The sequence below is a fragment of the Ursus arctos genome, unplaced genomic scaffold (genome assembly GCF_023065955.2).
Source record: "Ursus arctos isolate Adak ecotype North America unplaced genomic scaffold, UrsArc2.0 scaffold_2, whole genome shotgun sequence".
Taxonomy (NCBI): Eukaryota; Metazoa; Chordata; class Mammalia; order Carnivora; family Ursidae; genus Ursus; species Ursus arctos.
The window spans coordinates 62,266,658-62,292,784 of NW_026622874.1; the positions used below are offsets into that span (position 1 = coordinate 62,266,658).

A 26,127-nucleotide genomic window follows, 5' to 3' on the forward strand; every position below is an offset into this window, starting at 1 on the left:
CTAGGTTTGAATCACAGTCTCTCCGTCGTCAGAGCCAATGAGCGTTCTTGGAAAACTATGAAAGTGGCAAGAAGGTCAGGGGTCCAAGTGTTAAACCACCAGGATTGAAGATTTTCTCATCATGTTCCTCCATCAGTCCCAGGGCACCCTGATCCTCGCCCCAACCATGGTAGTGCTCAGGGGACGGCGGCAACTGGGTCCACCTAGAAGGACGGAGAAGATGGGCGGGGCTGAGCCTCGAGGGCAGCTGCCAGAGCCCCAGCCCGAGTGCAGTCAGGGAAGCTTGTACCAACCGGGAGTCCCTCCGGGTTGCCAGGACTGAAAACTCAAAGAACGCTGGGCTACGATGCTAACCCCCTTCCCTGACTCCTGCGCACTTGGGTATCGCTACCTACTCCAAAGACTGTTGTTCTTACCCACTTTTATTTTATTATTTCATGGTGACCCATCTGCTGATTGGGCCCTGTTATTTCTTTGGTCCTAAGGTTATCACAGGGTTGGCACCGTTGGTGAGAAGATTCTGGAATGGGACAACCAGAGGTGTTGATGGATTAAGAGAAGCTTAGCTAGAACAGATGGAGAGTGGGGTGGCATGATGGTGATACTCACAGGGACTTGACTCGTTTGCATCCGTACAAACCGAAAGCCGTGGGATGGGATGCCTCTGGGCACCGCCTCTGTTCTCTGTACAAATCGGGATGGTAATACCTGCTTCACAGAATAGTCTAAAGACTAGAAATGAACGTGAATTAATCATGTCAACATATAAATTATATGTACATTAAGGTAATTGATGGTGGTTCTTATCTCTTAAAGATTTTTTTTAAAGATTTTATTTATTTAATTGAGAGAGAGAGAGAGCACAAGTGGGGGCGGGGTCCGCGGAGCGGGGGCAAAGAGAGAGGGAGAAGCAGGCTCCCCGCTGAGCAGAGAGCTTTACCCCAGGACCCTGGGATCATAACCTGAGCCCAAGGTAGACGCTTAACCAACTGAGCCCCCCAGGCGCCCCTCTCTTAGAGAGAGATTTTAGAATGTCTCCTCCCCACCCCAACTCCATCAGAGGTTCCTTGGTGCATGTGATGTAATTCATTCTCTAAGAGTTGTGTTCCTGCCTTTAATACTCTAGTATATTTGAATGTAATTAAAGGATACAGAAAAGTAAAGCAATGCTAGACTTTCAAGAAAAGAATTTAAAGCTCTCTCAGTTGAAGGAGAGAGAAGAGGGGAACCAGAAGTCAGAACCTAGTTCTATTCTGGTAGAACAGGAAGCTAGGGTATTCAGGTTGGAACCACGCTAGTGGGTAGCACATTGAGCTCGGGTAGTCCCCCACTTTATAGGACAGTCTGAAGCCATCCCACTATTTCTTTTTGTTTGTTTGATTCATTTTTGTAAAGTTGTCAAAAGAACCATGCCTTCGGAGAAGAATTTCTGCTTCCTTTTCTCTCCATTAAAAGTAATTCATAAAACAGGATGACTTTTATCCCACATTTTAGAATGCCGTCCATTTTCAAAAATTTTGCAATTTCATTAGTTTGTCAAACGAGGTATCCTAATTTTTGCTTCATGAAATAGAAATAAACACACATATATCTTACTTCCTAAGGGACACCTACATCAAATTTTTAAAAACCTGATCTATGAAGCCAGGAATAAATTTGTCTTCCTGTTTTGGCAAAGGCTCTACAGAGAGAATTAGGATATCTTGTTAATTTAAAGGCTGTTAAAAATCAGCAGCTGGGTTTTCATGAAGTTGTCGAGCTGTATTTCCTAGTGATAGGTTGGAACAAGAAGCTATGTATGCCCTGAGCTCCTGTCATTCTGCAGAGTGCAAAGATTGGGTGATCCAGAATTCCATCCTGATTTGCCATTCTCAGACCCGGCATCTAAGACTCATCAGAGACACACGACAGAATTTTAACACACCTCTTTATCTTACGTCTATAACTGTGTTTTTTCTTTCCAATTTTTCATTTAAAAACCTGACTTTCATGTTTTATGAAGTCCCCTTTAGAAACTTCCAGAGCCACAGTCTCTCTGAACCGCTGAGTCACCCAGCATCCCTGCAAGTTAGCAGCCCCCTCGGCTGAGCCTGTCTCCTGAAGATAACGTGGACTGTGGCTGGCGGGATTCAGGGCCCAAGGTTCTTTCTTTTTTTTTTTTTGACGTTTTCACATATGTAACATTTCTTTCATCTTTATCTGAAGAAGACTACACAAATTCCTGAGAATTGTCTCTCTTTCTCTCTGTCTTCTTCCTCTCTTTTGGATACATTTTATCTTGACAGGTTCTTGACCTTTCCGAAAAGTGAAACACTTTCCAAAGGAAACCGTGAGTATGGAATTCTTTGTAGCACAATTTGTCCCTGATATCTTTAGGAAAGCTGTCTCTTTTGAACTCTGTGCCCTGTATGTGATAGAACCTATAAGAATTGTTTCTTGGCTTTTAAGAAGTAGAGAAGCTTAATTTTACCTCTTTTCGTAATAGCTCACTTTAAAGAATGACCTGTGGATACACAGCATCAGAATCTAGCAATGACCTGTTTACGTGGGTTCGTATAGCGAACGCGTGGGTAACTTGGAGAAAAATAATACTCAAGGAGGATTTGAGTCTCCGTAGAATAATCTGATTCCATAGTCAGTCTAGTAAAGGCCGTCCACGGAGTAGCAATTATATTTTGGGAGGAAGAAGATTAAAATTTGAACCTGGTGTTCAGTGTTCTGGCTGAGGTAAGCTGGGGGAGACTGTGCCCACATCCGGATGAAGGAAGGTGAGCCCTAGGGAGAGCTGGGAGGCTACTGCCCCGAACGGGTCGGATCCCACTTACGTTGTTTAACAGCATAACATTTTACATTGCAAAAGCCGATTACTCAGATGCTAATAATTTGAGATTTATGATAATTGGATAAAGGATGTGCTGAACTTTTTATTTGTAGTGAATATATGAACTATATTTTATGTAAAAAAAATTTCCAAATGTTTGTGTATGTCATTCATCAAGTTTATTGCAAACCATGTTTAATTATTCATTAGATTAAATTCAGAATGATCAGTACATGTCAACACTTTTTCAGCCTTTGAAAAGAAAATTACATCTCTTTTTTATCCTTCTGAAATGTGTGATTTTGCTAATTTAAACTTGTCTCCTATCATTCATCCAAATAAATTCTATTTATAGAACTTAATAAATGTTGTCACACATTTATGTGAGAAGTTGGAAAAATGTTCTGAATGATAAAGAATTATTAGCCTAAAGGTTAACTACCTATGGTTGAAATTATGTTAACATCCTAGACCCCTTGTGACAACAGGTTTTATAGGCAAGACATCCGAATGTAAGTTCAACATGAGTAAACGTCTTGAGACATAGAAAAGCGACATCACAGAGATTTGAGAACCAGCAAGAGATAGAAAATTTTTGACTTGCAGGCTATGGAGAGCAGCGGACCGAAGGTGCTGGAAACAGCGGAGGAGATCCAGGAAAGGCGTCAGGAAGTGTTGACTCGCTACAAGAGGTTCAAGGAGCTGGTGGCCGAGAGGGGTCAGAAGCTTGAAGATTCCTATCACTACCAGGTTTTCAGGCGGGATGCAGATGACCTAGAAAAGTGGATCTTGGAGAAACTCAAGATTGCAGATGATAAGAGCTATGAAGACCCAACTAACATACAGGTACTCTGCTCCTGTGACTTCCCCAGAGCAGACTCTGAGATCTCCAGGGAGGGAAGCATTCTTGTAATGAAAGTGCATATTTAGTTAACTGTCAGGGCATAATGTCGTAGGAAGTTCAGACTACCTGTTAGGAACCACAATTCTGCCTCTAAATGGCTCGTGTCTTTGACTTCTTAAGCCCGTGTCTTATGTACAGAAGAAACTCACTCCATGAATGTATTCTTAGTCTGAAGTTAAGCTATGGGCATAACAGTGACTGAGAGTTCGAAGAAGTTATGACACACCAGGCAACTTTAACATTTTGTGGTGAAAAAACGTCAGTGCTTCCACTCTGCTCAGGATAGGAATTCAGTGGAATTTTCCCCAGGTTTCTCCCAAGGGGCTATCCGTGCCCTTGCTCTGTCCACATGACAGGCGTCAGGAGGAGAGCGTGGGTGGAGGTTCCTCTCCTCCATCTAGTAGAGCATGTGACAGAGTCATGACCAGAAGAAAGGGTTACCTGCTTAATAGGGGTAATTGATGTCGGTGAGGAAGCACCTGGATGAAGAACAAAGTGATATCTATTATATGACAACAACAGTATTATCTGATAAGCAGAAATCTCTCAATTAAAAAAGGCCATTATTGTAATAATCATCTTCCTCGTTGCATTCCACTTTCCATAGCACTTCCGTCCTGTTTTCTGAAGAGGAACGAATGTGGGACATCTTTTCATTCCCACCAAGGGCAATTGAGACTTAAAAATAACAGGGTATTTCCTGGGAACTCCCCAAAGTCAATGGAGACAGGACAAAACCTTTCTCTGTGGCCCTTGACTTTGATCCTGGGTTGGGTTGAAGTGGCCATTTCTTTTAGGATGTGACCTCTCCAGCTCTGGTCATGGGTTATCACTTTATCTAGGTTGTGAAACAAGTAGTTCTGCCCAAAAGTAAGAAAAGGGACTGAAGGACCCCTTTATGGCCCAGGGACGCTAGGTTTCATTAGCCATAACTTCTGGTTTCTAAACTTCAGGGCAAGTATCTGAAACATGAATCCTTCGAAGCAGAAGTACAAGCAAAATCAAGGGTCATTCCTGAACTGGAAGAAATCAGGGAAACCCGATTTGCTGAGGGGCATTTTGCCCACGAGGACACCAAGGTAAATGTATGGTAGGGCTCTGTGAGAGATGTTTCCAATTGTTGACTACGTTAGCAGAGTTTTAATTGATTATGCCAGCTATAAATCTTGATGTAGCTGGCTTGGAACTGGGGTTCCTGACTTTTATCTTCCGGGGGCGTGGGCCAGGAAAGATGGTAGACGTCCTCCTCTTCCCTAGGGCAGGGAGAAGAGAGCTAAGATACAAAAGCTATCCTGGGATAGCATCACGGTCCTCTTGGCCACCGCAGGATAACTTGGCTTAAGATCAAGCCTTCTTCAACCCAGTTGCATGTGTCCCAGATGAACTGGCTTTCCGAAATGTCATTTCTAATGATTTCTTCTGACCTCAGAGTCCTTGTCCCTTAGATTCTCCAAACAAGAGATGCTCTGCTGTGTGAATCTTCTCTGAAATATCTCTCCCTTGTCTGTGATACCTTTTTCTTCACAGCCCAACCGCTGTGACTAATATTACAGTTCTCAAACCCCACTCTTCTGCTCATTTTGAAAACTCCTAAAATCCCTGGTCTTCAGCAAATCTTCCCTGAACACTGAGCACCACTTTGAAATCCATTACTAATGTATCAGCTCTTTCCTGACGTAATTCACACACTCTTCCAATGTTTGTGTTCATAGAGTCAACTCAGGATCTTTTCTGCATGACCGGATTTGCTTGTTTGTTTTTACTGCTGAAGTATTTTTGAAATCCTTAAACCAAATTTATGTGACATATTTAAAAATCGGGTCTGATCTTTTCGCATTAAGAGTACAAATTCTAGTCCATTTTACTGTCGCAAAAATATGGTCAGAGAACACAGACTTTAACCAAAAGAGAACCTTATTGAAGAGTCTGTAAGAAGAAAATCTCAAAACTTATGTATTGATATAAAACAAATTAATTTGGTATTTTTCACAGCTTTGTGGGCCACCAATCCCCCACATTAATTGAAAGAGTTGAGAAATGTTTGCGACATCTTCACAACTATCAGACTCCCCGCGCTCCATTAGACCACAGCACCAGAGCATTCAGAGAGAACTGTGGTCTGCGGGCTACCGTAGACAATGGAGTAGTGGAAAAAGACGAGATTCTTGAGGACACGACACAGAGAGTACCTTCAGTTTGACAAGTTGTGTAATCCATGATCTCCTAAACTAACCTGGCATCAAAGCCTCCAATTGCATAGTCTCAAAATTCTCCTATAGCTTGGGTGCCTCCAATTTCCAACATAAATTAGCAACATCGCAGCTCTTACTCCTTCTGGCAAACAGTTCATGCTCCATTTCTTCTACGACTTGCCAGTACTTAGAACACCCACTCTCTGCCTGTCATCTCCCTGTCAAAAGCCTATCGGTTCCTCAAGCTTCAATTCAACAAACTGAGCACTGTTACATGAATCCTTATTCCATCCTGTCTTACTGTTTGTAATCATTTCATCCTCTAAAGCCTCAAAGCAGTTTTACCTTTTTTTCCCTCTTATGGCAGATCGCGTGTGGTTTCGTTTAACAGCTACTCCCATGCAGGTCGATATCCTCCTTTAAATATCTGTTGAGCAGTTAGTGCAGGAGAGAACGCAGTTTTTCTCCAGGCCAGTCTCTGCACGCGTCTCGGCGTCCGTACCGGCTCCAGCAGGAAGGGCGCCTGAGCTGTTTTGCCTCTCCCCCCGAAGGTCCATCTGGAAGAGCTGCACAAACTGTGGGACCTGCTGCTGGAGCTGACGCAGGAGAAGGGTGCCCTGCTGCTGCGGGCCCTGAAGCTTCAGCAGTACTTGCAGGAGTGCGCTGACATCTTGGAGTGGATCGGAGACAAGGTAGGGGACCCACAGGCCACAAGCAGCACTTCCCCTCCCCGTCCCAGGCACCCCCAGCCGTCTAACGCAGGCTGCTGGGAAAACGGGCAGGGTGTCTGTTCCTGGACTTTGTTCCTTGAAAGAAGCAATTTTGGCAAAGATTTAGGGGCATCCTGGAGATAACTGACGTTGTGTGTGTGTGTGTGTGGGGGAGTGCCCTAGGCTTGTCCCCGTCTACCTGCCGTGACCCTTAGCTCTGCCTCTTAAGTGTTTGCTCTTACTGGTGCAGGCTGAGAGTGCCGCCCGCTCTCTTCCTCCCGGCGGCCGCTCAGTACCTGGAGCTCCGGAGGTTTCTATTTTTGGAAACACTTGAGGAGCAATCCTGTAGTTAGGACTGAAGATACACCCACGCAAGTGCTTGGCGCGCGCTTTTGCAGATACGCAGTGTGTCAGTTGAGTGGGATCAGGATGAATTTATTTTTCACGTTCCCGAACACAAAAGGGTGCTTCCAGGAGCTTTGACCAACCGTGTCCCTGGTCTTTCTGAAGGATTACCCCGAAGAGCCATGTCCCCCGGACCAGGGTGCCCTCTCAGGAAATGCGCTCCTGCTTCCAGCTCTTTCCTGAAGGGTCTCTTCCAGGCTCCACCAGCCTCTCCTTCTGAGCTCTCCTGGGAGTGTGGGCAAGGGTTTTGGGCATTCGAACTGCAGAAACTGTTTGCTGGTGACTCAACCGACTTTCCTTACCCACAGGAGGCTATTGTGACGTCAGTGGAGCTGGGTGAGGACTGGGAGCGCACAGAAGTTCTGCACAAGAAGTTCGAGGAGTTCCAGGCGGAACTGGATGCCCGGCAGGAGAAAGTGGATGGAATAAACCAGTATGCCAACAAGTGCACCGAGGTGAGGTGGGGAGCAAAGGGTCAGGGCAGGGCAAAGGTTCTGATATGCAAAACACGAAGGACATGGGACATCGTGAGAAAACAGGGACACATGTCCCCGTGGTAACACGCCCAGGGCAGTTTCCTCTCCTGTGTGGGTCCATCTCCTGCCAGTCCATGGAAATAGAGGTGCGAACGGGAGAGACAGTGTATGTGTGTGCACGTGGGTGTGCACGGGCACGTGTGCAGGGGAGCTAGACCCACCACCCGGTAACTCCCGGGCACCCATCACCCGTGTTGACACTGTACCCTGTCCCCCTGAAGAAGAACCAGAATAAAGTAGCAAAGAATATAAAATAACGGTGGGCTATCGTAAGGTATATGATGCCATTATACATGCGTTTTTTGTGAGTGGGGAAAGAAGGGAGGCAGTTTTGCTTTCATTCACTTAAGAAAATGTTTAAATAGATTTTCAATAGCTGAGCAAAAATTCGGTGTGGGAATAAATAACCCTAGGATATGCAGGAAAATGGGGAGCCAGTCTGATTTTCCGTGCTATGAGGGAATTAGAAACTCTGACCGTCGGCCGTTGTGCTTTGCCAGCTGGTTTCATCATCACGTCAGCTCTAGGACAGGAAGGCTCCTGTGTTAAGGGAACCAAGGCTCAGGACGAACGGGTACTGGGGCAGGGGAAGTCACCTGTATCGCAGTTTATTTTCAGGTCACGTTTCCAACAATCTCTAAACCTTCTCCCTCCACCAGCTTTGTCTCATTGTGAAAGTTTCTCGGTTACTTATCACTATCGAACACATTGTCACACAACTTCAAACAACAAACACTTTCTTTTTTCCAGATTCAGTTCCTCAGCGAGGCGATTCTCCTGATCCGACCTGGTTTTCTTAAGTGGCTGCTGTTATTTGGTGGCTCAGCTGGGGTGGAGGGTCGAAACGGCCTTGCTCCCATGGCTGCGGACCTTGACTCACTTTCAGAGCAGTGTTTTTTGTTTGTTTGTTTGTTTTTTTGTGAGCCAGGGTTCCAAAAGTAAGAACAGAAGCTGAAGGGCCTTTTGAGGCCAAGGGGCAGGAGCTCCTATCATTTCTGCCATGTTCTATGGTAAGCCAGGCATAGGCCAAGCCAGATCCAAAGCCTGAGGAAATGGACTTCCCTTCTTGCAAGGAGGACTTCATAGCAAAATAACACGGCATTTTATCTAAGGTACCATAGGAAGGATTAATCCAATACAGAGCGTGACCTCTGCTCCTGTGGAGTGGAACCCACATAGCTACAAATATAAAGGGCCATACATTCAGGAAGGAGAATGCAGAAAATTCTGTCTGGAGAAGCTTCAGAATGGGAATGGCAATTTCAGGAGACAGGGACAGAAGGAGTAGAACGACTTGGACGAATAGGAACTGCTCGAAATTGCCAAGTGTCAAAATAGGTTGATGCCTTTAACTGAATCTAGTATTCATAAATCTCGGTGCTTCAAATCATTTGCAAGGATGTATGAAATTTTCTGTAAAATTAAATGTGTGTGCGTATGTGAGGAATTATACACACATGCACACACATTTAATTTTGCAGAAAATTTAAAGAGAGGGAAACATCTCTCATTAGATTCTCAAAGGTGTCAGGACCCCAAAGGAGTTAAGAACCACAGTAATACAGTTTTGGAAAATAAAGTCCTATTTCACAGAGGGGATTTTTTCTTCCTGGGTTTTCAGGGGACTTGGCAGGCATCGACAAGGTGGAATTCTGAAAATAACATCATGGCTGAGGAATCTGTGTTGATGGTCTGCCCCAGTGCTGTGAGCAAAAGATATTTACAGTATCTGGCGGGTTGGCTTCTAGATTTTTGGTAAAGCCAGGGTGCAGGGCTGTGGTGAAGATTGGTATTTGGCTAAACGGTCATTCTCCATGCCTGGCAAGTTAGGAACCAGTGCGAAATGAAATGTGTTCAGTGGTTTTTGAAATAGGCTCACCTTTGCCGGACCCCGGCCCTGGTTTCCTCCTGCAGGAGAACCATCCCGAGCTGCCCTTGATCAAGCTGAAGCAGCATGAGGTGAACGCCGCCTGGGAGCGTCTCCTGGATCTGGCTCTGCAGAGACAGGAAACGCTGTCCGGCGCTGCAGACCTCCAGCGATTCAGAAGGTATGCTTTTGGCCAACACGTTACGGGAAACGCTGTAAGATCACCATGCTTGTACTTGGGCTAGCCTCTGGCTACTGTTAGCAATTAGTGGCCAACCTCTCAAACCAAAGTAAATCATGTGTTTGCCCTTAAGGCAGCAAGGGGGAGTGGAGTTAAGGCAACCGAGACCGACCCCTAGCCAAGTGTGTGATGATTGGAGCGCAGAGCAGTAAAACCAGCACTGGTGGATGAGTGATGGAAGCGCTGCAGACAAGGGCCGCGTACCAGGAACTGGGTGGGGGTGGGAGGTTGAGAGGGAAGAAGAAAGACAGTAAGAGCTGACCCACGCATGGGAAGAATATCTACAGGCCCAGTGACCAGATAATGCCCAAGCCGCTACATCTCAATGGAAACAACTAAAAGCAAAAACTACATTACTTTTTGCCAGGGAGTAGGAATTCAAGGTAACTGCGAGCTAAGTGAGCCAGGGTGGTCTTTGCTGCGTGTGTTGTTTGCTCTGGAATGCCTGCCATTTTCTTTGTCGGGACTCATGTGGCTGTCTGGCAGGGACGTGACTGAAGCCATCCAGTGGATCAAGGAGAAGGAGCCTCAAGTCACCTCTGAGGACTACGGCAAAGACCTCGTTAGCTCCGAGGCCCTGTTTCATAGTCACAAGGGCCTTGAGAGGAACCTCGCGGTCATGGAGGACAAGGTAAGCCACTGGTGGAAGCCTGGCTGGCCTCTTGGGCTGGAAGAGGCATTTGGTGGGTCCCTTGCCTCCAGAGGACACAGTAAATTCACTATTTTGAAAAAGGAGAAATTCCTATTCCTGAATATACTTCCTCGTTCTAGTACGTAACTTGCACGTGGACATTGGACGTCCTTTATTTTTATTTAAATATGCATACATGCTTTATATACTCTTGTGTTTTTTTGTGATGTACTTCATGATTTAAAAACAAAAAATATACCCCCAGGGGTGCCTGGGTGGCAGAGTCATTAAGCGTCTGCCTTCAGCTCAGGGCGTGATCCCGGCGTTCTGGGATCGAGCCCCACATCAGGCTCCTCCGCTATGAGCCTGCTTCTTCCTCTCCCACTCCCCCTGCTTGTGTTCCCTCTCTCGCTGGCTGTCTCTATCTCTGTCAAATAAATAAATAAGATCTTTAAAAAAAATTATATACCTCCAAGAATGCTTTCCTAATCTCACTCAGTCCCTGCAGTCAGAGAATCTTTCCTCTTGTCAAACCACACTTCTGTCAGTTCCAGCTGATTCCTATTTCTTTTGTCCTTCCCTCAATAGATAAGGGAAGAAATTTCTCCTTCTTCTTCTCTTTCTTGCCCTCCTCCTTCCCCTCCCCTTCTCCTGACCGGCTCTCATTCTTGCTTCCTCCCCCTACAACATCACCCATAACCTCGGCTAGCTCCATCTGGAGGATGGACGGTGGAGTTGGTCCCCTGAGGGTCCCCACGTGCCGCCCCTGACCATAGCTTTGTCCCAAGAGCCAGTTTCTGAAAACCATCCCATTATTCTACTTCTTTCTTTCTTGCTCCATTTTTTGTATTTTGTCTTTTCCCCCTAATAATGAATAATAAAATCCCATAATTTGATGCATGATGATAATGAAATTTGAAATCCTAGACAACACCTGATTATAGTTAAATATAATGAAAGCACTAATGGTAACATGTGGAAAGTCACCCATATCCACATTTTTGCCCCATGGCCTTGCTCCTTAGGAATTGTTCTCAGAATGGTTTAGTACTGCTGGAATTCTTAGCAGACATTCTCCTGGGCAAAAGTGTCTCTCTGATTCGCACAACAGTATTTATGGAAACAGTATAGAGGGTGGCGAAGGACAGTCTGAGGTCTAAACCTTGCTTCTTTTTTTTTTTTTTTAAGATTTTTAATTTATTTATTTGAGAGAGAGAGAGACAGCCAGCGAGAGAAGGAACACAAGCAAGGGGAGTGGGAGAGGAAGAAGCAGGCTCCCAGGGGAGCAGAGAGTTATCAGTATTCACAGGGTTGTTTTGTCAGATCTCTCCCATAAAACTTTGTCAGGATGAACCCGAGTGCTTGGATTTCCCACTAGGTTTCTTTTTCATCCCAAAGGTGAAGGAGTTATGTGCCAAAGCGGACAAGCTGATGCTTTCCCACCCTCCAGAGGCATCTCAGATCCAACAGATGAAAGAGGATCTGGTCTCCAACTGGGAGCACCTTCGAGCCTTGGCTACCAACAGATACGCGAAGCTGCAGGCTTCCTATGGGTGGGAAAGCCCTCCTTTCTGTTGCTCCATCTCTACAGGGTTGGATATAACATCAAAAGCAGAAATTAAGAGTGAAAAGAATCAAATATGAGGGACCCAGCCCTCCTCCCTACTTGATGGTAGAGGCAAAAGAAGCTTTATTTGTTAAGAGAAGTCCCATGCGGGCTGACATAACACCCAGCATAACACCTCCCCGCACTGCACCCCATCGGTGTTCCTCTACTTAGAAAGTTGTAGAACGCTATCAGGGGGCCCAGGGACCTGGAAAAGCAGCTGCAGAAACCTCAAAATCCCCAGCCCTAGCCTACGAACTGAAATAAATTTCCAAGCTGAAGGGTGTAAAAATAAATCTAGAATTATTTCCTGAGTGTAGGCTAGCTTGCCAAAAAGCTGGGTATCATTTCACTAGTCAATGTGCATAGTTAGTCATTAAAAGACCAGAAAACAGTGTTTATCTTACTTTTACAATTCCAAATTAACTGGTGAGCATTTAATTATTTGAGCAGGTAACCGTTTTAGGGATTTTGTTTTTAGTAATAGAGTTAAGGGTGAGCTAAGGCCCACGAAGGCTCCCAACCTTTACTCTGGTCCCCTTTCCTGCCAGGTGCTCCCTGTTATTTATAAGCCATGGCTTATTTATTGGCCTCTTTGGGAGTACTTTACTCCACTCCAAGTGTCTCTGGAGCGGTGTGACCTTGTGATGTTGGAGAAGCAATGCCCATGTGTCTCATCCCACAATGACACGCCCATCCCAGGAGTCAGCAGCCTGGAGTGAAGGATAGCCTGCCCACTTGCCCCACGAAAGGAACTGGAAGCCCATCAGGGGGATGGAAGGGGTAGGGTTAGGGTGCAGAGCACCCTGCACGTCTCAGCTCAACCCAACAACCCTAACTCTTGGCTCAAAGTCCACTTACACCTGGTTTCTCCTTCTCGTCCTTTACCTTACCTCTCCTGCAGGTACCAGAGGTTCCTATCCGACTATGAGGAGCTCTCAGGCTGGATGAAGGAGAAGACCGCTCTGATCAGTGCTGATGAACTGCCCACAGACGTGGCTAGTGGGGAGGCCTTGCTGGACAGGCATCGGCAGCACAAGGTAGACAGGAAGAGCCCCCCCACGCCGTGGGCGGAAGAGGGAGGGGCCATGAGTGCTCCCCTGTAAGACATTTTGCCTTGTGGCCATAGCACGAGATCGACTCTTACGATGAGCGATTCCAATCTGCTGATGAGACTGGTCAGGATCTGCTGGACGCTGGTCACGAAGCTTCTGATGAAATTCGGGAAAAGGTAATCCTGGTTAACAGTGTGTGAAATTTTGATACCTATTTAGCCTCACTTAATTTCATAATAACATGATAATCTCTGAATAGGACGAGAAGTCCTATCGACATCTTAATAGTGACCCAAATTTCACGTATCGCAACTTTCCTTCACACATTGCTTCAGCTATGTCGAGTTATCTGCAATTCTCAGGACGTGATGTATGCTTCCTCACCCCTGAGCCTCTGTGTCCTGAACCCACCTGATTTCATCAACCTGCCTTCTACCTTATTTGAAACCTCCATACCGTCGCGCCTTGTCACACATGCTCTGTCCTTGTCTTCCGTGCTCACCTCTAGATTGTGGGTTCTTGGAGGACTGCACCTATTCCTCTTTGCAGTCCCTAAGAGGACTGGCACATGGCTGGCTTTATTCTCTCCTCTATACCTCAAATCACACTGATTTTCCTATATCGGTGTTTCTCAGATCTACATTCAATAACAGGAAAGCTTTACACCGTCAGAATCCCACTAACTCAACAATCAGGTTTGCCGTCCTCCTAATATCCTGGATCAAAAGGACTCACCTCAACCCCTTGAACCCTGAGAGATTTTCCTTCAGTCACAGGGTCACAGGAACTCCCTGGGATGATGATTAAAATAAGATTTGTCGGCTCTTTGTATCTCATTAGGTTTCAAGCACAGCCTCTAGTGCCGGCGGCTGGGTGGGGTTGAGCTGGCCGTATTTTGAATTCATCCAGAACTCCAGGAAGAATCAAATATGGATTTTTATTTTTAACAATTTCCTGCCAAAGGAAACCTAAATCCTTGCCCACATACCTGTTATCCTGGGATTCCGAGAACCGTGCTGCCTTTTTGATGGGCTTACACAGCAATGGTGCTAATAAGCTGGAATTTCTTGGGCAGATGTGTGGGCAGGAACAAAGGCTCTTACGGGTTTGAGAATGTCACCTTCCCCTCTCTTTAGTGATTCTTATTTGCTTTGGGAAGAGAATGCGAACTTCTCAGTCTGATCATTTAAGGGCCCTATAAACTTCAACTTCATCAACCGTCCACCTTCTTTAGACACTGTGCTTTTCTCTGGACCACTTTGTGTAATCTAACAATTGTGTTATTGGAGCCATTGTGCACTCCTGGTATGTCCTCCTGCAATCCTGATCCCCCTCCCCACCCTTTAAATCTCTGTTTGATACGATACTTCCCACACTTCTACTCCCTGCGTCTTCCAATCAGAATTCATCATCTCTTCATTTCTACATACTAAGTGTGTTATTGTAGCCCTGCAATGCGTTTATCCCATTTTCTGCTGCAATGTGTGAAATGTGGGTACCTATTTAGCCCCCCTTAATCTCCTAATAATATGATACTCACTCAGACCTCGATGTCGTCAGAGAAAAGCCTGCTTCGCGTTCCTTTGTGCGTCCTTCCAAAGGCCTTGCATTTATCGGATGCTCACACCGTCTCTTCCTCTCCGCAGATGACAATACTGGCCAACGACTGGGCCGCCCTGCTGGGGCTGTGGGACCAGCGGCAGCTTCAGTACCTGCAGTGCATGTATCTGCACCTCTTCTATCGCGACAGCGAGCAAGTGGACAGCTGGATGAGCAGACAAGAGGTAACAGCAGGGGCTCAGCGAGTGTCCAGAAGTCATTTCTCCCACCCCTCATTTAGCACATGACGATCGGCCCCTCGCCGCCACTTCCGTGGGCTGGAGATTGTCCCAGGGAGTGGCGGGTGACCTACAAGGAGAAGATGCGACCGGCCCTTTCTATGAGGCTCCTACACTTCCCTCGCGAACAGCTGCCCGGAAGAATACCTAAGCGCACAGGGGGGAAGCATTAACCTCCACTGAACGTAGGCCAGATGCACATCGATCACGTTGCTAAGGGGTCAGGAGTAGAAGGTTGTGATGAGTCAGGCAAGCTTACCCAGAGTTTTCCTGGAGGGGTGAGCCGTCCCCTTGAGACAGGGTTGGGGACTCAGAATGGTGCCTGGATTGGCCAGGACGATTCCATGTGGACAGAACCAGACACAAAGGTGATAAAGTTGTGTGAGAGGATTGGGGAGGAGTCTGAATTCCTGCTGTTGGAGGTTGGTCCCTCCCCACCATCCCGCCATATGCTAATCCCACCTCACTGTCCCACCATCTCCTTGCCATCCTTAGTCTTTGCCCCAGAGACGTTCCAAAAGCAATGTTTCTCACCAACGAGGAAGAGCTGAGCTGTGTCTCTGTCTTCTACAGGCCTTCTTGGAGAACGAGGACTTGGGGAACTCCCTGGGCAGCGTGGAAGCCCTTCTTCAGAAGCATGATGACTTTGAGGAGGCCTTCACCGCCCAGGAAGAGAAGATCACAGTGAGTAAGGGGCTCTGGTGTGGGCGCTGGGTCCATGTTTGCTTGTGTTACCTCGTACAACACTGTCCTTAGAGAGAGCCACCTGTCACTCTCAGACATAACATGAGGGTTCTTTGCAAAAGAGAAAACATCCAGAAAAGTAATCAAACCCATTTTTCTTATCACATTTCTTATTCCACAAAGCATATTTAGAAAGTTTTTAAAGATTTTTAGACATTTACATTTTCCAATAAAGTGAATGATTATCTTATTTTTTCTGCAGTGTAAGTAGATATGATTAGCTCCATGTCTGATACAGAATCGTTACTTGGAAGTTTGAAATGTATTATTTACTTTTTTAGTTTTTTTCCTCTCCTGTAATGTCTCCATTTAGTTTTCTCAAGTAAAATCTAGTTGTCTAAACAACATCTGTTCTTTTCCTGTGTATCTTCAGCTTTCTGTTTCTCATCTAATGCGACCAGGGTTTTCCTGTGAACCCTACGTTACGATGTCCCAGAAACTGGTCAATGTATAAGCAGGGCTCAGACAAGTGTGCGAAGGTTTTATTGGTGCAATGTACTGTATGTCTCTGGCTGTCCTCTAGGCTGGTGCTGGCTTTTAACCCACATGCACTACCACTGGCAGCAGCAACAACCATAGCAATAGAATTCCAAGTCCTATCTGTTACTCTTCAGTCAATATGGAGATTAATATGGTCCCTTATCCACCCATATGCTTGCTCCGTGGATTTTCATTGGTAAAAGCTAACAGTGTAAAATAAGCTATTGTTTGTTTTTTTAAAAGCTATTGTTTGTTTTTTATTGTTTATAAAATGCTATCATGTATTTTAGATTATTTTCCCATTCTTAATCATTTAATCCATCCTGAGTTCTAACAATTCGAGGACTTCATGAATGAATATGAGTAAAAAAAATTTTTTTTTCTAAGATTCTATTTATTTATTTGAGAGAGACAGAGTTCACAAGCAGGGGAGTGACAAAGGATGAAGGAGAAGCAGGCTCCCTGCCAAGCAAGGAATCCGATCTGGGGCTCGATCTCAGGACCCTGGGGTCATGACCTGAGCTGAAGGCAGATGCTTGACCGATTGAGCCACCCAGGTGCCCCTTGAGTAAAAATTTCTGACCCTTCTTCCTATGAGGCTAGGGATATAGATATAGATACAAATATATATAATAGATAGCGCAAGAGAAGGGGGGAGGGAGAGAGAGAGAAAGAGAGTGAGAGAGAGAGAGAGAGAGAGAGGCTGGCCACTGGACATGCCTATATCCACAATGCTTCCTCTTGAAAATTTAAGAATAGGAGTGCCTGGGTGGCTCAGTCGGTTAAGCCTTTGACTCTTGATTTCAGCTCAGGTCATGATCTCCTGGTCGTGAGATCAAGCCGCTAACTGGGCTCCTCACTCGGCACGGAGTCTACTTGGGATTCTCTCCCTCTCCTCCCCGTCCCTCCCCCCGCTTGAGGACATGCTTGCTCTCTCTCTCTCTCTCTCATAAATAAATACATACAATCTTAAAAAAATTTAAGAATAGATCAAATATTCATCTTCAAGTGACATCAAAATCCATTTACTGTAACCTAGATATTAAAAATATTGTGGCATAAAGGAGGGTAATTAACTTGTCAAATATACATTTTGAAACAGAATTTGTAATAGAAATCAGAACAGAACTAGGTCCCAGATCTCTGATCCTGCAAGTTGCTCTCTTCCTACATTGCTATGCTTCCTCTTTAAACAGCTGGCCAAACGGTAGCCCCTCACTCAGGGCCACTGAGGGAAAACCAGTCTGGTTTTATTGTATGTGTTTCCAGACCTTGGACAATAATGCAACGAAGCTGATTGACAGTGACCACTATGACTCCGAGAACATCGCAGCTCTACGGGATAGCGTATGTCAGAAACCCCGCACGTGTGCCTGCCTGCATGTGCTCTGGGGCCCAGGGAGGGGTAGGGGCTCTGGAACCAAGCTGAGCAGTGAATCGCGTGTGTCCATATTTGGCTTTGCTGACCATGAGTTTCTTCTTGATTTTTGCAGCTCTTGGCCCGACGGGATGCCCTGCGTAAGAGCGCTGCCACTCGGCGCAAACTCCTGGAGGATTCATGGCTTCTGCAGAAACTGTATGAGGACTCAGATGACCTAAAGAACTGGATCAACAAGAAGAAAAAGTTGGCAGATGATGAAGACTACAAGGTGAGCAGGGTTTTCAGACCCTGGGCTACTCAACAGGACTTAGTTTCATGGGGCTGGAGTCTAGAGCGCAAAGGCTGCTAGCGTTCAGCTGGTGACCCTCCTTACAGAGAAGGGCCTTGAGTCCCTCAAGGCAAGAGACTTTGTTAAAAGCCAAGAACCTGGTGTCTGGATTTCCTGTGCCCTGCTGCCTCTCACCTCTTTTCTCAGGTAGAACATCTTTTCTTTTCTTTTCTTTTCTTTTCTTTTCTTTTCTTTTCTTTTCTTTTCTTTTCTTTTCTTTTCTTTTCTTTTCTTTCTTTCTTTCTTTCTTTCTTTCTTTCTTTCTTTCTTTCTTTCTTTCAAGATTTTATTTATTTATTTGAAAGAGAAAGCAAGAAAGAGAGAGAGAAAATGAGTTGGGGGGGGCAGGGAACAGAGGAAGAGGAAAAAGACTCACCACTGAGCAGGGAGCCCGGCGTGGGGCTCAATCCCAGGACCCTGGGATCATGACCTGAACCAAAGGCAGATGCCTAACCAACTGAGCCACCCAGGTGCCCCTCTCTGGCACAACTTCTAATGTTCCATAACTGAATGGGGGAAGGGAGGGACTGCTCCGTATTTAGCTGCTTCTTGTCTCTCTACTGTCTCTGCTGCTCCCCTCTGCACACTTATAATAGGAAAACATTGTGTCTGATCCCGGCATACGTTCAAATTTACTAAAAGCTACTAGGAACCCAAAGGTAACCTCAAGATTTGTTATAATGCAGAGTTACATGGTTTTGTAGCTAGAAGGGAACAACCCCTTATTTTTATTGATGAGGAAACCAAGGATTTGAATTGGAAAGTGACTTATCCAAAGTCATCTAGTTATTTAAGAAGGTAGTTTAACATAAGTATTAGAAGCATGAATTCTGGACATGGTGAACCTGGATTGAATGCTCTCCCTGTTCTGTCTTAGTTTATGTGACTTTGGGAAATTCTTGACTTCTCTCTGAGCCATAGATTTCTCTACCTTGGGGTTGTGTAAAACAGGTATTTTTCACTCACAAGTGTTATATAGTACAAACCATTACACATACATATATATACTCATACACTTTCACATTTACAGTTGAGGCTAGAATTAGTCTCTTAATTTCTAGGCCAATACCTATTCATAATACTGACTTTTCTAAACATCATTTAGTCTTAAGTGTATACCTTGATCCTTTTGTTCCTATATCTTTATAGAACTATGAGCATCTTTTCTGTATCTTTCATTTTGTGAAACTTGGAAATATGTGTTTGTGTTCTTGGGAGGAGTGTGGTTCCAGGATACAAAGGGCAAACAGATCTTCTCCAGATGAGGCAGATCGGGGGATGGTTCATGTGTCAGGACAGAAATGGGAAAAATTTGTCATCTTTCATGACAGCTGATTATTTTTCCTTCTTTTTTTTAATTTCAAGTTTTCATTTAAATTCTAGTTAGTTAACATATATGGTAAAATTGGTTTCAGGAGTAAGATGCAGTGATTCCCCACTTACATACAACACCCAGTGCTCATCACAAGTGCCCTCCTTAATGCCCATCCCCCATCCAGCCCATCCCCCACCCACCTCCCTCCATCATCCCTCAGTCTGTTCTCTATCATTAAGTGTCTCATGGTTTGCCTCCCTCTTTCCCCCTTTTCCTCCATGTTCATCTGTTTTTGTCTCTTAAATTCCACATATGAGTGACATCATATGGTATTTGTCTTTCTCTGCCTGACTTATTTCTCTTAGCATTATATTCTGTAGCTCCGTTCATGTCACGGCAAATGGCAAGATTTCACTCTTTCTAATGGCCAAGTCATATTCCTTTATATACGTACACCACATCTTTATCCACTCATCAGTCAGTGGACATTTGGGCTCTCCCCACAGTTTGGCTCTTGCTGATAACGTGTGATAGATTGTTAGTTCTTGCTGGGGTGCTGTATTCAAAGTGAGCTTCAGGAGATATCTGGGCTCTGTGGAATCACACGCATGAATCGATTACCCATGTGGGCTGTGTGGCTCGCAGGAGGGCTTTGCCACATGAGTTTGCCAGCATTCTCTGGCTCAGTACTTGGACTAGGACAGTTCTCTTATTCCCTCTCCTTAATGCAGTTGTATTTATAGTGAGAAGTAACCCCTATCCTCAAAATTTCTGCTCCCCATTCTTCAGGCCATAGTTTCCTTTGTTTTTTTGGATTTAGGATATACAGAACTTGAAGAGCCGGGTTCAGAAGCAGGAAGAGTTTAAAACTGAATTGGAAGATTATCAACGTCTGCTCGATACACTAGAGAAAACCGGCCAGGAGATGATCGAGGCTGATCACTATGCCTCGGACAAGGTAGCTGCTCGTGTGAGTGAGGTTGTCGGCCTCTGGAAGGAGTTGTTGGCAGCTGCAGAGCAGAAAGGTGAGAACAGAGGTTCTGGGGAAAGGCTACCTCCTAAGTTCTGGAACCTACCATCTTAATCTGTACCACCTCGAATTTGCCTGGTGACCGCCATGAGAAGGGATGCCAACCATTTCTTCCTGTGTTGAACAGAGCTTTCATAGCCCAACTAAAGTTTACCACTTTGTATACGTACAACTTTACGCTTTCTTCCTGCATGTAGGTTTCAGTGAAATTACTTCTGTTTTCTTCACTTTGCTCCCATTTTTTTTTCTTTATCCTGAATAAATATGCCGGAGCCATGAATCCAGTATTGGCTACACACCTGAAAGTACTGTCCTTAAATTAGGTTTTACATACTTGGGTTCTATAGATGAGACAAGATATTACAACCCAGGTTATTAAAGTAGACATTAAAAGATTGTCAGCACCATATGTGATGTTTTTATTTTATTCTTATAAATATTTTATTCTTATAAATGGGGCTTGATGACTTGCTTTTTTCACCTGTCTGAAAGGGTTCATCCTGCTGTGAGCTCTTAAAAAAAATTCCCTCATGTCTGCCTGAATAATCTCTACTTCCATTTAACCTCACCTCTCTAGAAAATCAGTCCGTTGTGGTAATTAGCACAAATAATGAGGTTTTCCTGTCCATACTCTCCTGTGAGACATAGACTCCATCTACAGACACAACTCCGGCCTGGTTATCGAAGAGATCCATATGCCATGCTGGGCCTTTCAGACATCACCGTAGTTTTGGGTTTAGGAAAAAAAATCTAACTTTATAGTAACAAAAAGATGTCACTACTATTCCCCACCAACAGGAGGTACAGTAAGTGCTAGGCAGCAATTATGCAAATAATTGTTGTAAGGTCAAAGAATGAAGAATTTAGCTGAGACAGGTGGAGATAATCAAGACATTTTCTGGAAGAAATATTGTGAGGCATGGCTCGTGATGAAGGACAGGTCCCAAGAAGGGCTGATAATGTTCTGAGAAAGACATTTATAAAAAGACAATTCAAAATTTCAAACGGAAACCAGTCTTAGTTTTATACCTCTTTTGGGAAATGCAGAGTTTGGGTTTGAATCCCTTTGAAAAGGAGGTCTTGATGGAGAGTGACACAGGACATATGGAAATACCCAAGGTGGTCAGGGTCTAATAGGACAGGACTGCACTTCCTCAGCAGGGAATGAACTGATGGTTCAGCTTTGTTTTGAGAATGAAAGCTACTATATTTAAAAACAAATACTATCCAAATTCCACAAATTTAAGGTGATTTGTGTGTGTGTGTGATCACCTGTGATGGATATGTTTGTCTCATTAGGACATCACAACATTATATTTCTCCTGAAGTTCCATGGAAGGTGTCTTACTGTGCAGTGAGGAAGAGTCACGGTGCCCATCTCGTGCCTTCTTGCAGGGACCCAGCTGCATGAGGCTAACCAGGAGCTTCAATTCAAGAACACCGCGGAGGACTTGGAGCGCTGGCTGGGGGACGCGGAGCAGCAGGCGGCCTCCGAGGACTACGGCAAGGGCCTGGCCGATGTACAGAACCTACTCAGGAGACACGGCTTCCTGGAGTCCGCGGTGGGCGCTCATCAGGTCGGTTGCCAGCTCTCTGGCCGTGGTCGACCAGAGCGCCTACGTGCCCCGAGCTCACTCTTAATAAGTAACTATTAAAGAGAAACAGAGCAAGAAACGAAAGGCAAACATTCCAAAACTGTAGCTGGTCAGCTGCACCTTCCTAAGACCTTGTCTGGTGTAGCCATTGTCCTGGGTGCTGTTGTCAGAACCCCATGGCTGGGGGCGGGGGTCGTTGCGGGCTCCCCTACATATGGCATCACACTCTTACTCCAGAAGCTTGGGCTTCGTATTCCAGCTCTCCACTCGCGGCTTATGTGACCTTCTGTGCTTCTTTTCACCTTCTCGTGTGTCTCTATGCTCACCTGTACTGCAAGGTTTGGACAACATTGCCTCCTGCTGTCCTGGCATTCCATGAGTGAAAGCCTGAAAATATCTTTAATTCTACTGCTTTGTTTTTTAGTTAAGCACATTGAAGCCCATAGCTGTGAAGTGACTTCCACGAGGTCACAGAGAAAATTGGCAACAGGGCTAGGACTAGGATGTGGATGTGTGGGCTCTTGGTGCCAGAGATATGCCCCTGACATCCCACCAGATTGTCACTTGAATTAATCTAGTTAGTTGTTAAGAGTGTGGACACTGGGTGAGTTTCTGGGGAACCCAGGGAAGAACCCACTTCCAGTTGACTCACTTTCTCATCCGAGGGGTCCTCGCTTATACTTAAAAATGACTCTGTTGTTCCCTACAAAGTCCTATCGATCTGTCTTGTTAAAATACACTTTTATGATGTCTGTTGCTTGGGTTAAATGGGAAAGACAGAATAATCTACAGGAAACAGAAAACAGGAAACAAACCCAGTCTCTTACATAGCTCCAGGGATGGCTTGATGGGGGTGGGAAAAAGGTAACAAAACAGTGAGATTCCTTTTGGAAACACCCCGTTTCATCTCCTGGGCATTGTTCCTGGGATGCCGGAAATTTCAGTCTGGGAAGTTTCCATGTTAGTTACACCTGCAGCTCATGTCCACGGAGTAGCGTGGGAGGGGAAGCAGACAGAAAGGCTCCTTCTGTTTTCCTCTGGGCCACGGTTTATTAACACCCTCTGACAGTTAACTACGGTTTAGTAACACTCCCTGCCAGTTAAGGCTCTGTAGCTGTGGTTTTCCTGATTTCCTTGCACACTCTACACATAGTCTGTCTTTCTGAAATCACGTTTAAGAATTACTTTCCTATAAAGAGCTCTTGGGTGAAGACGTGGTCCTCAGTTCAGCATCCCCTGCCCCTCGGTCTCACAGACGTGATTGGAAGTCGTCACGCAGTACCCCGGGGAGCTGATTCTCCCCCCGTCCTCCCCATGCTGAGCCCCCACCCCTTTCTACTAAACCATGGCACTTCCTGACACCTATTCTATCCCTCCCCCAGGATCAGGTGGACACCCTCACAGACCTGGCGGCATATTTTGAAAAAATAGACCATCCCGATGCTGATGACATGAAAGCAAGGCAGGAGTCGTTGGTGTCCCGGTTTGAAGGTCTGAAGGAACCACTGAGCACCCGGAAAAAGAAGCTCATTGACCTTCTCCGCCTGCAGCAGATCTGCAGGGACACAGAGGATGAGGAAGCCTGGATCCAAGAGACTGAGCCCTCCGTGGCTTCCACCTACCTTGGTTAGTCCCTGAGCGTGAGCGGGCTGAGCCAGAGGAGAAGACCAGGGTCTGCAGACTGTCAGATCTGGGACAACCTGGGACACGGTCATGGGGGACGCGGAGTTTGCTCTCAGCTCTTCCCCTTCATACTCAGGAACAATTTTCCCATCTTCCATACGAGATTTTGTTAAAATTCATACTGAACAGTTTACCTCCTAAAGCAAACTAGGAACAGTGCCATGAACTGAAGGCTTCTGGGAAGAGCTAGAGGGCTCAGCTTTTTGCTCCTTGCTGTGACTTAAGTTACTGCCAAGGCCCTTGGCTGAGCTGTCATGGTTAGTGCTTGAGGTCCCAAGGAATTTTGTCCGTAGTGTCAGTGACTCCCTTCTGTGAAGATCTGAGCTACTACAAGGGGAAAAGGGGTGGGACAGTAGAGAAAGTACATACGTTCCTTTCCTTTGGGAGCTGTGGCCATCGTTGCCAGTGCTAGGATACAAGTGGAACGCACACTTCATACCCACATACTGAGGACATCTATGAGGAGCTGATGATGGTGACAGTGGAGGGGCCCGTCTGGGAAAACTTCTAGAAAAGACCTCTTTGAAGGGTGGACAGGCATGGAGAGCTTCTGGAAAGTCATTTAGTGGGAAGTATAGGGAAGGGAATTTTGAAGGGAAGAAGGGGGATGCATGGGTAGGAGATAGGGAGTTGACACCTGTAACTGGGGGGCTTAGAAGGTGGAGGAAATTAACAATGTGTAGCATTTAGTCGGCACTTGCTAATGTTAGCAGCAAGGGAGGCATTTTTTCTAAGTTATTTCTAATCTTTACAAAGAAAACTTTAAAACATACAACACGCCATTTTCATGGTGAAAAAACACCTAAGCTAGAGGGTTTAATAACTTTCTGACACCCATAGGAATTAGTAAGTGGAAGATTCTGCTTTTTACACCATAATACGCTGAATCGAAGTTGTGTGTGTGATGCAGCAAGTTCTAGGTGAAGACTTACTTGCCTTTCTACCTTTATAGTGACTTATTTATTATCCTTTGTAAAATAATGAATTGAATTTTCTCAGTACAAAAAGACCAGGGAAAGAACAACACTGAGCAGAGTTAATTCAGACAAATGGTCTAAATTTCAGGAAGCCCACTCAGGGATTACAGCCTCAAAGGGAAAAATTTGTAGGCCCAAGAGTTATAAAAAGTAGAGTAGCCTCTTCTTATTCCATACACTAGAACAATACGAGGCCTTGAAATTATTTTTCTCTGTAGGCAAGGACCTGATTGTCTCCAAGAAGCTTCTGAACAGACACCAAGTTATCCAGGATAACATTGCCAGTCACGAGCCTCGCGTCCAAGCGATAACGGAGAAGGGAAACAAAATGGTAGAGGAAGGTATGTATGGTTCAGCTTGAATTGGTCAGTCGTCACTATGCTAAACTTAAGGGGAGAAGTTTGTTCAATTTTAGGGCTTCATGGGAATTTAAAGATACCCGATTCATGTTCCCTTTCAATGCAGAAATTCCCCTTGGGCATTTCTTTTTTTTTTTTTTTTTAAAGATTTTATTTATTTATTTGACAGAGAGAGAGACAGCCAGCGAGAGAGGGAACACAAGCAGGGGGAGTGGGAGAGGAAGAAGCAGGCTCCCAGCAGAGGAGCCTGATGCGGGGCTCGATCCCATAACGCCGGGATCACGCCCTGAGCCGAAGGCAGACGCTTAACCGCTGTGCCACCCAGGCGCCCCACCCCTTGGGCATTTCTGACAGATACAATGATGATACGATATTGCTTATATATTCCAATAACAGGAACCTCCCTACTTCATAAACCAGTCATTTGTATTCTTCGGTTAAGCCAACATTATTAAATAAAATATTTTTATGCTAATAATCAATATGCTCTTCCGTAGAAGTTTTAGAATTTAGAATTTAAGTTACAAAGCTCCAGAAAGCAATCAGGTCCTTTTCCCACATGGAAGTTTCCAGATCTGTGAAGACTTGCCTTAGATTATTTACAGGTATTTATTTTAATCATTTACATTTAAAGTAATTATAGTCTTGATAGTTAATATAGCACCATTTCTTTAAATTCCTTATTTATATAGTCTCAGTATCTCTCCTCCTCCTCCTGGCTTCTCAGCTTCAGGAACCCCTACTTTTTAAATATGGTGTTCAAAACCAAACATCCAATTCTGTGTGTGCTATAAGCAACATAGATCACACTGGATCATTCCTCCCTCGATTTAAGAATAAATTGTGTAAAAAAAAAAAAGATGAAATTGTTGCCAGCCAGCATCCAGCTATCAAAAGTATAGTTTAAAATTCATATAGCTGAGCAAAAATTCAATCTCAACTGAGGGATTCAAACCTAAAAATGTTTATTTGTGGTTGCTGTTTTACTATAGTGACATCTTTTTTTTTTCTTGAAATCTCTAATTGTAATTGTGGATTTCATCTATTTCAGTTCTATCAGGTTTTGTTTCATGTATTTTGAAACTGTGTTATTGTGTGCGTATGTATTTAGGCTTGCCGTGTCTTCTTAATGAATTACAATCTGTAACATTATGATATATAGCCTTCTTGATCCCTGGTCATACCCTGGAGGCTACTTGGTGCAACTTTATTTTTTATTTTTTCTAAAGATTTTATTTATTTAACAGAGAGAGACACAGCGAGAGAGGGAACACAAGCAGGGGGAGTGGGAGAGGGAGAAGCAGGCTCCCCGCTGAGCAGGGAGCCTGATGCGGGGCTGGATCCCAGGACCCTGGGACCGTGACCTAAGCCGAAGGCAGATGCTTAATGTCTGAGCCACCCAGGTGCCCCGTGGTACAACTTTTAATAC

At 45.0% G+C, this 26,127-nt stretch overlaps 1 protein-coding gene across 1 annotated transcript in view; it reads left to right on the forward strand.

The window, feature by feature from the left end:
- Positions 1-2,212: 2,212 nt before the first annotated feature.
- SPTA1 (spectrin alpha, erythrocytic 1) overlaps positions 2,213-26,127 on the forward strand; it is a 65,428-nt gene continuing 41,513 nt past the window's right edge. Inside the window, exons 1-18 of the mRNA XM_026487293.4 lie at positions 2,213-2,329; positions 3,428-3,667; positions 4,679-4,804; positions 6,469-6,609; positions 7,341-7,487; positions 9,483-9,616; positions 10,163-10,307; positions 11,706-11,860; positions 12,818-12,953; positions 13,043-13,144; positions 14,615-14,752; positions 15,380-15,490; positions 17,300-17,377; positions 17,524-17,679; positions 19,875-20,079; positions 21,480-21,661; positions 23,062-23,305; positions 24,558-24,680. Coding sequence (XP_026343078.2) covers positions 3,431-3,667; positions 4,679-4,804; positions 6,469-6,609; positions 7,341-7,487; positions 9,483-9,616; positions 10,163-10,307; positions 11,706-11,860; positions 12,818-12,953; positions 13,043-13,144; positions 14,615-14,752; positions 15,380-15,490; positions 17,300-17,377; positions 17,524-17,679; positions 19,875-20,079; positions 21,480-21,661; positions 23,062-23,305; positions 24,558-24,680 — 2,560 coding nt within the window. The 5' untranslated portion in view covers positions 2,213-2,329; positions 3,428-3,430. The remainder of the gene's footprint in view (positions 2,330-3,427; positions 3,668-4,678; positions 4,805-6,468; positions 6,610-7,340; positions 7,488-9,482; positions 9,617-10,162; positions 10,308-11,705; positions 11,861-12,817; positions 12,954-13,042; positions 13,145-14,614; positions 14,753-15,379; positions 15,491-17,299; positions 17,378-17,523; positions 17,680-19,874; positions 20,080-21,479; positions 21,662-23,061; positions 23,306-24,557; positions 24,681-26,127) is intronic.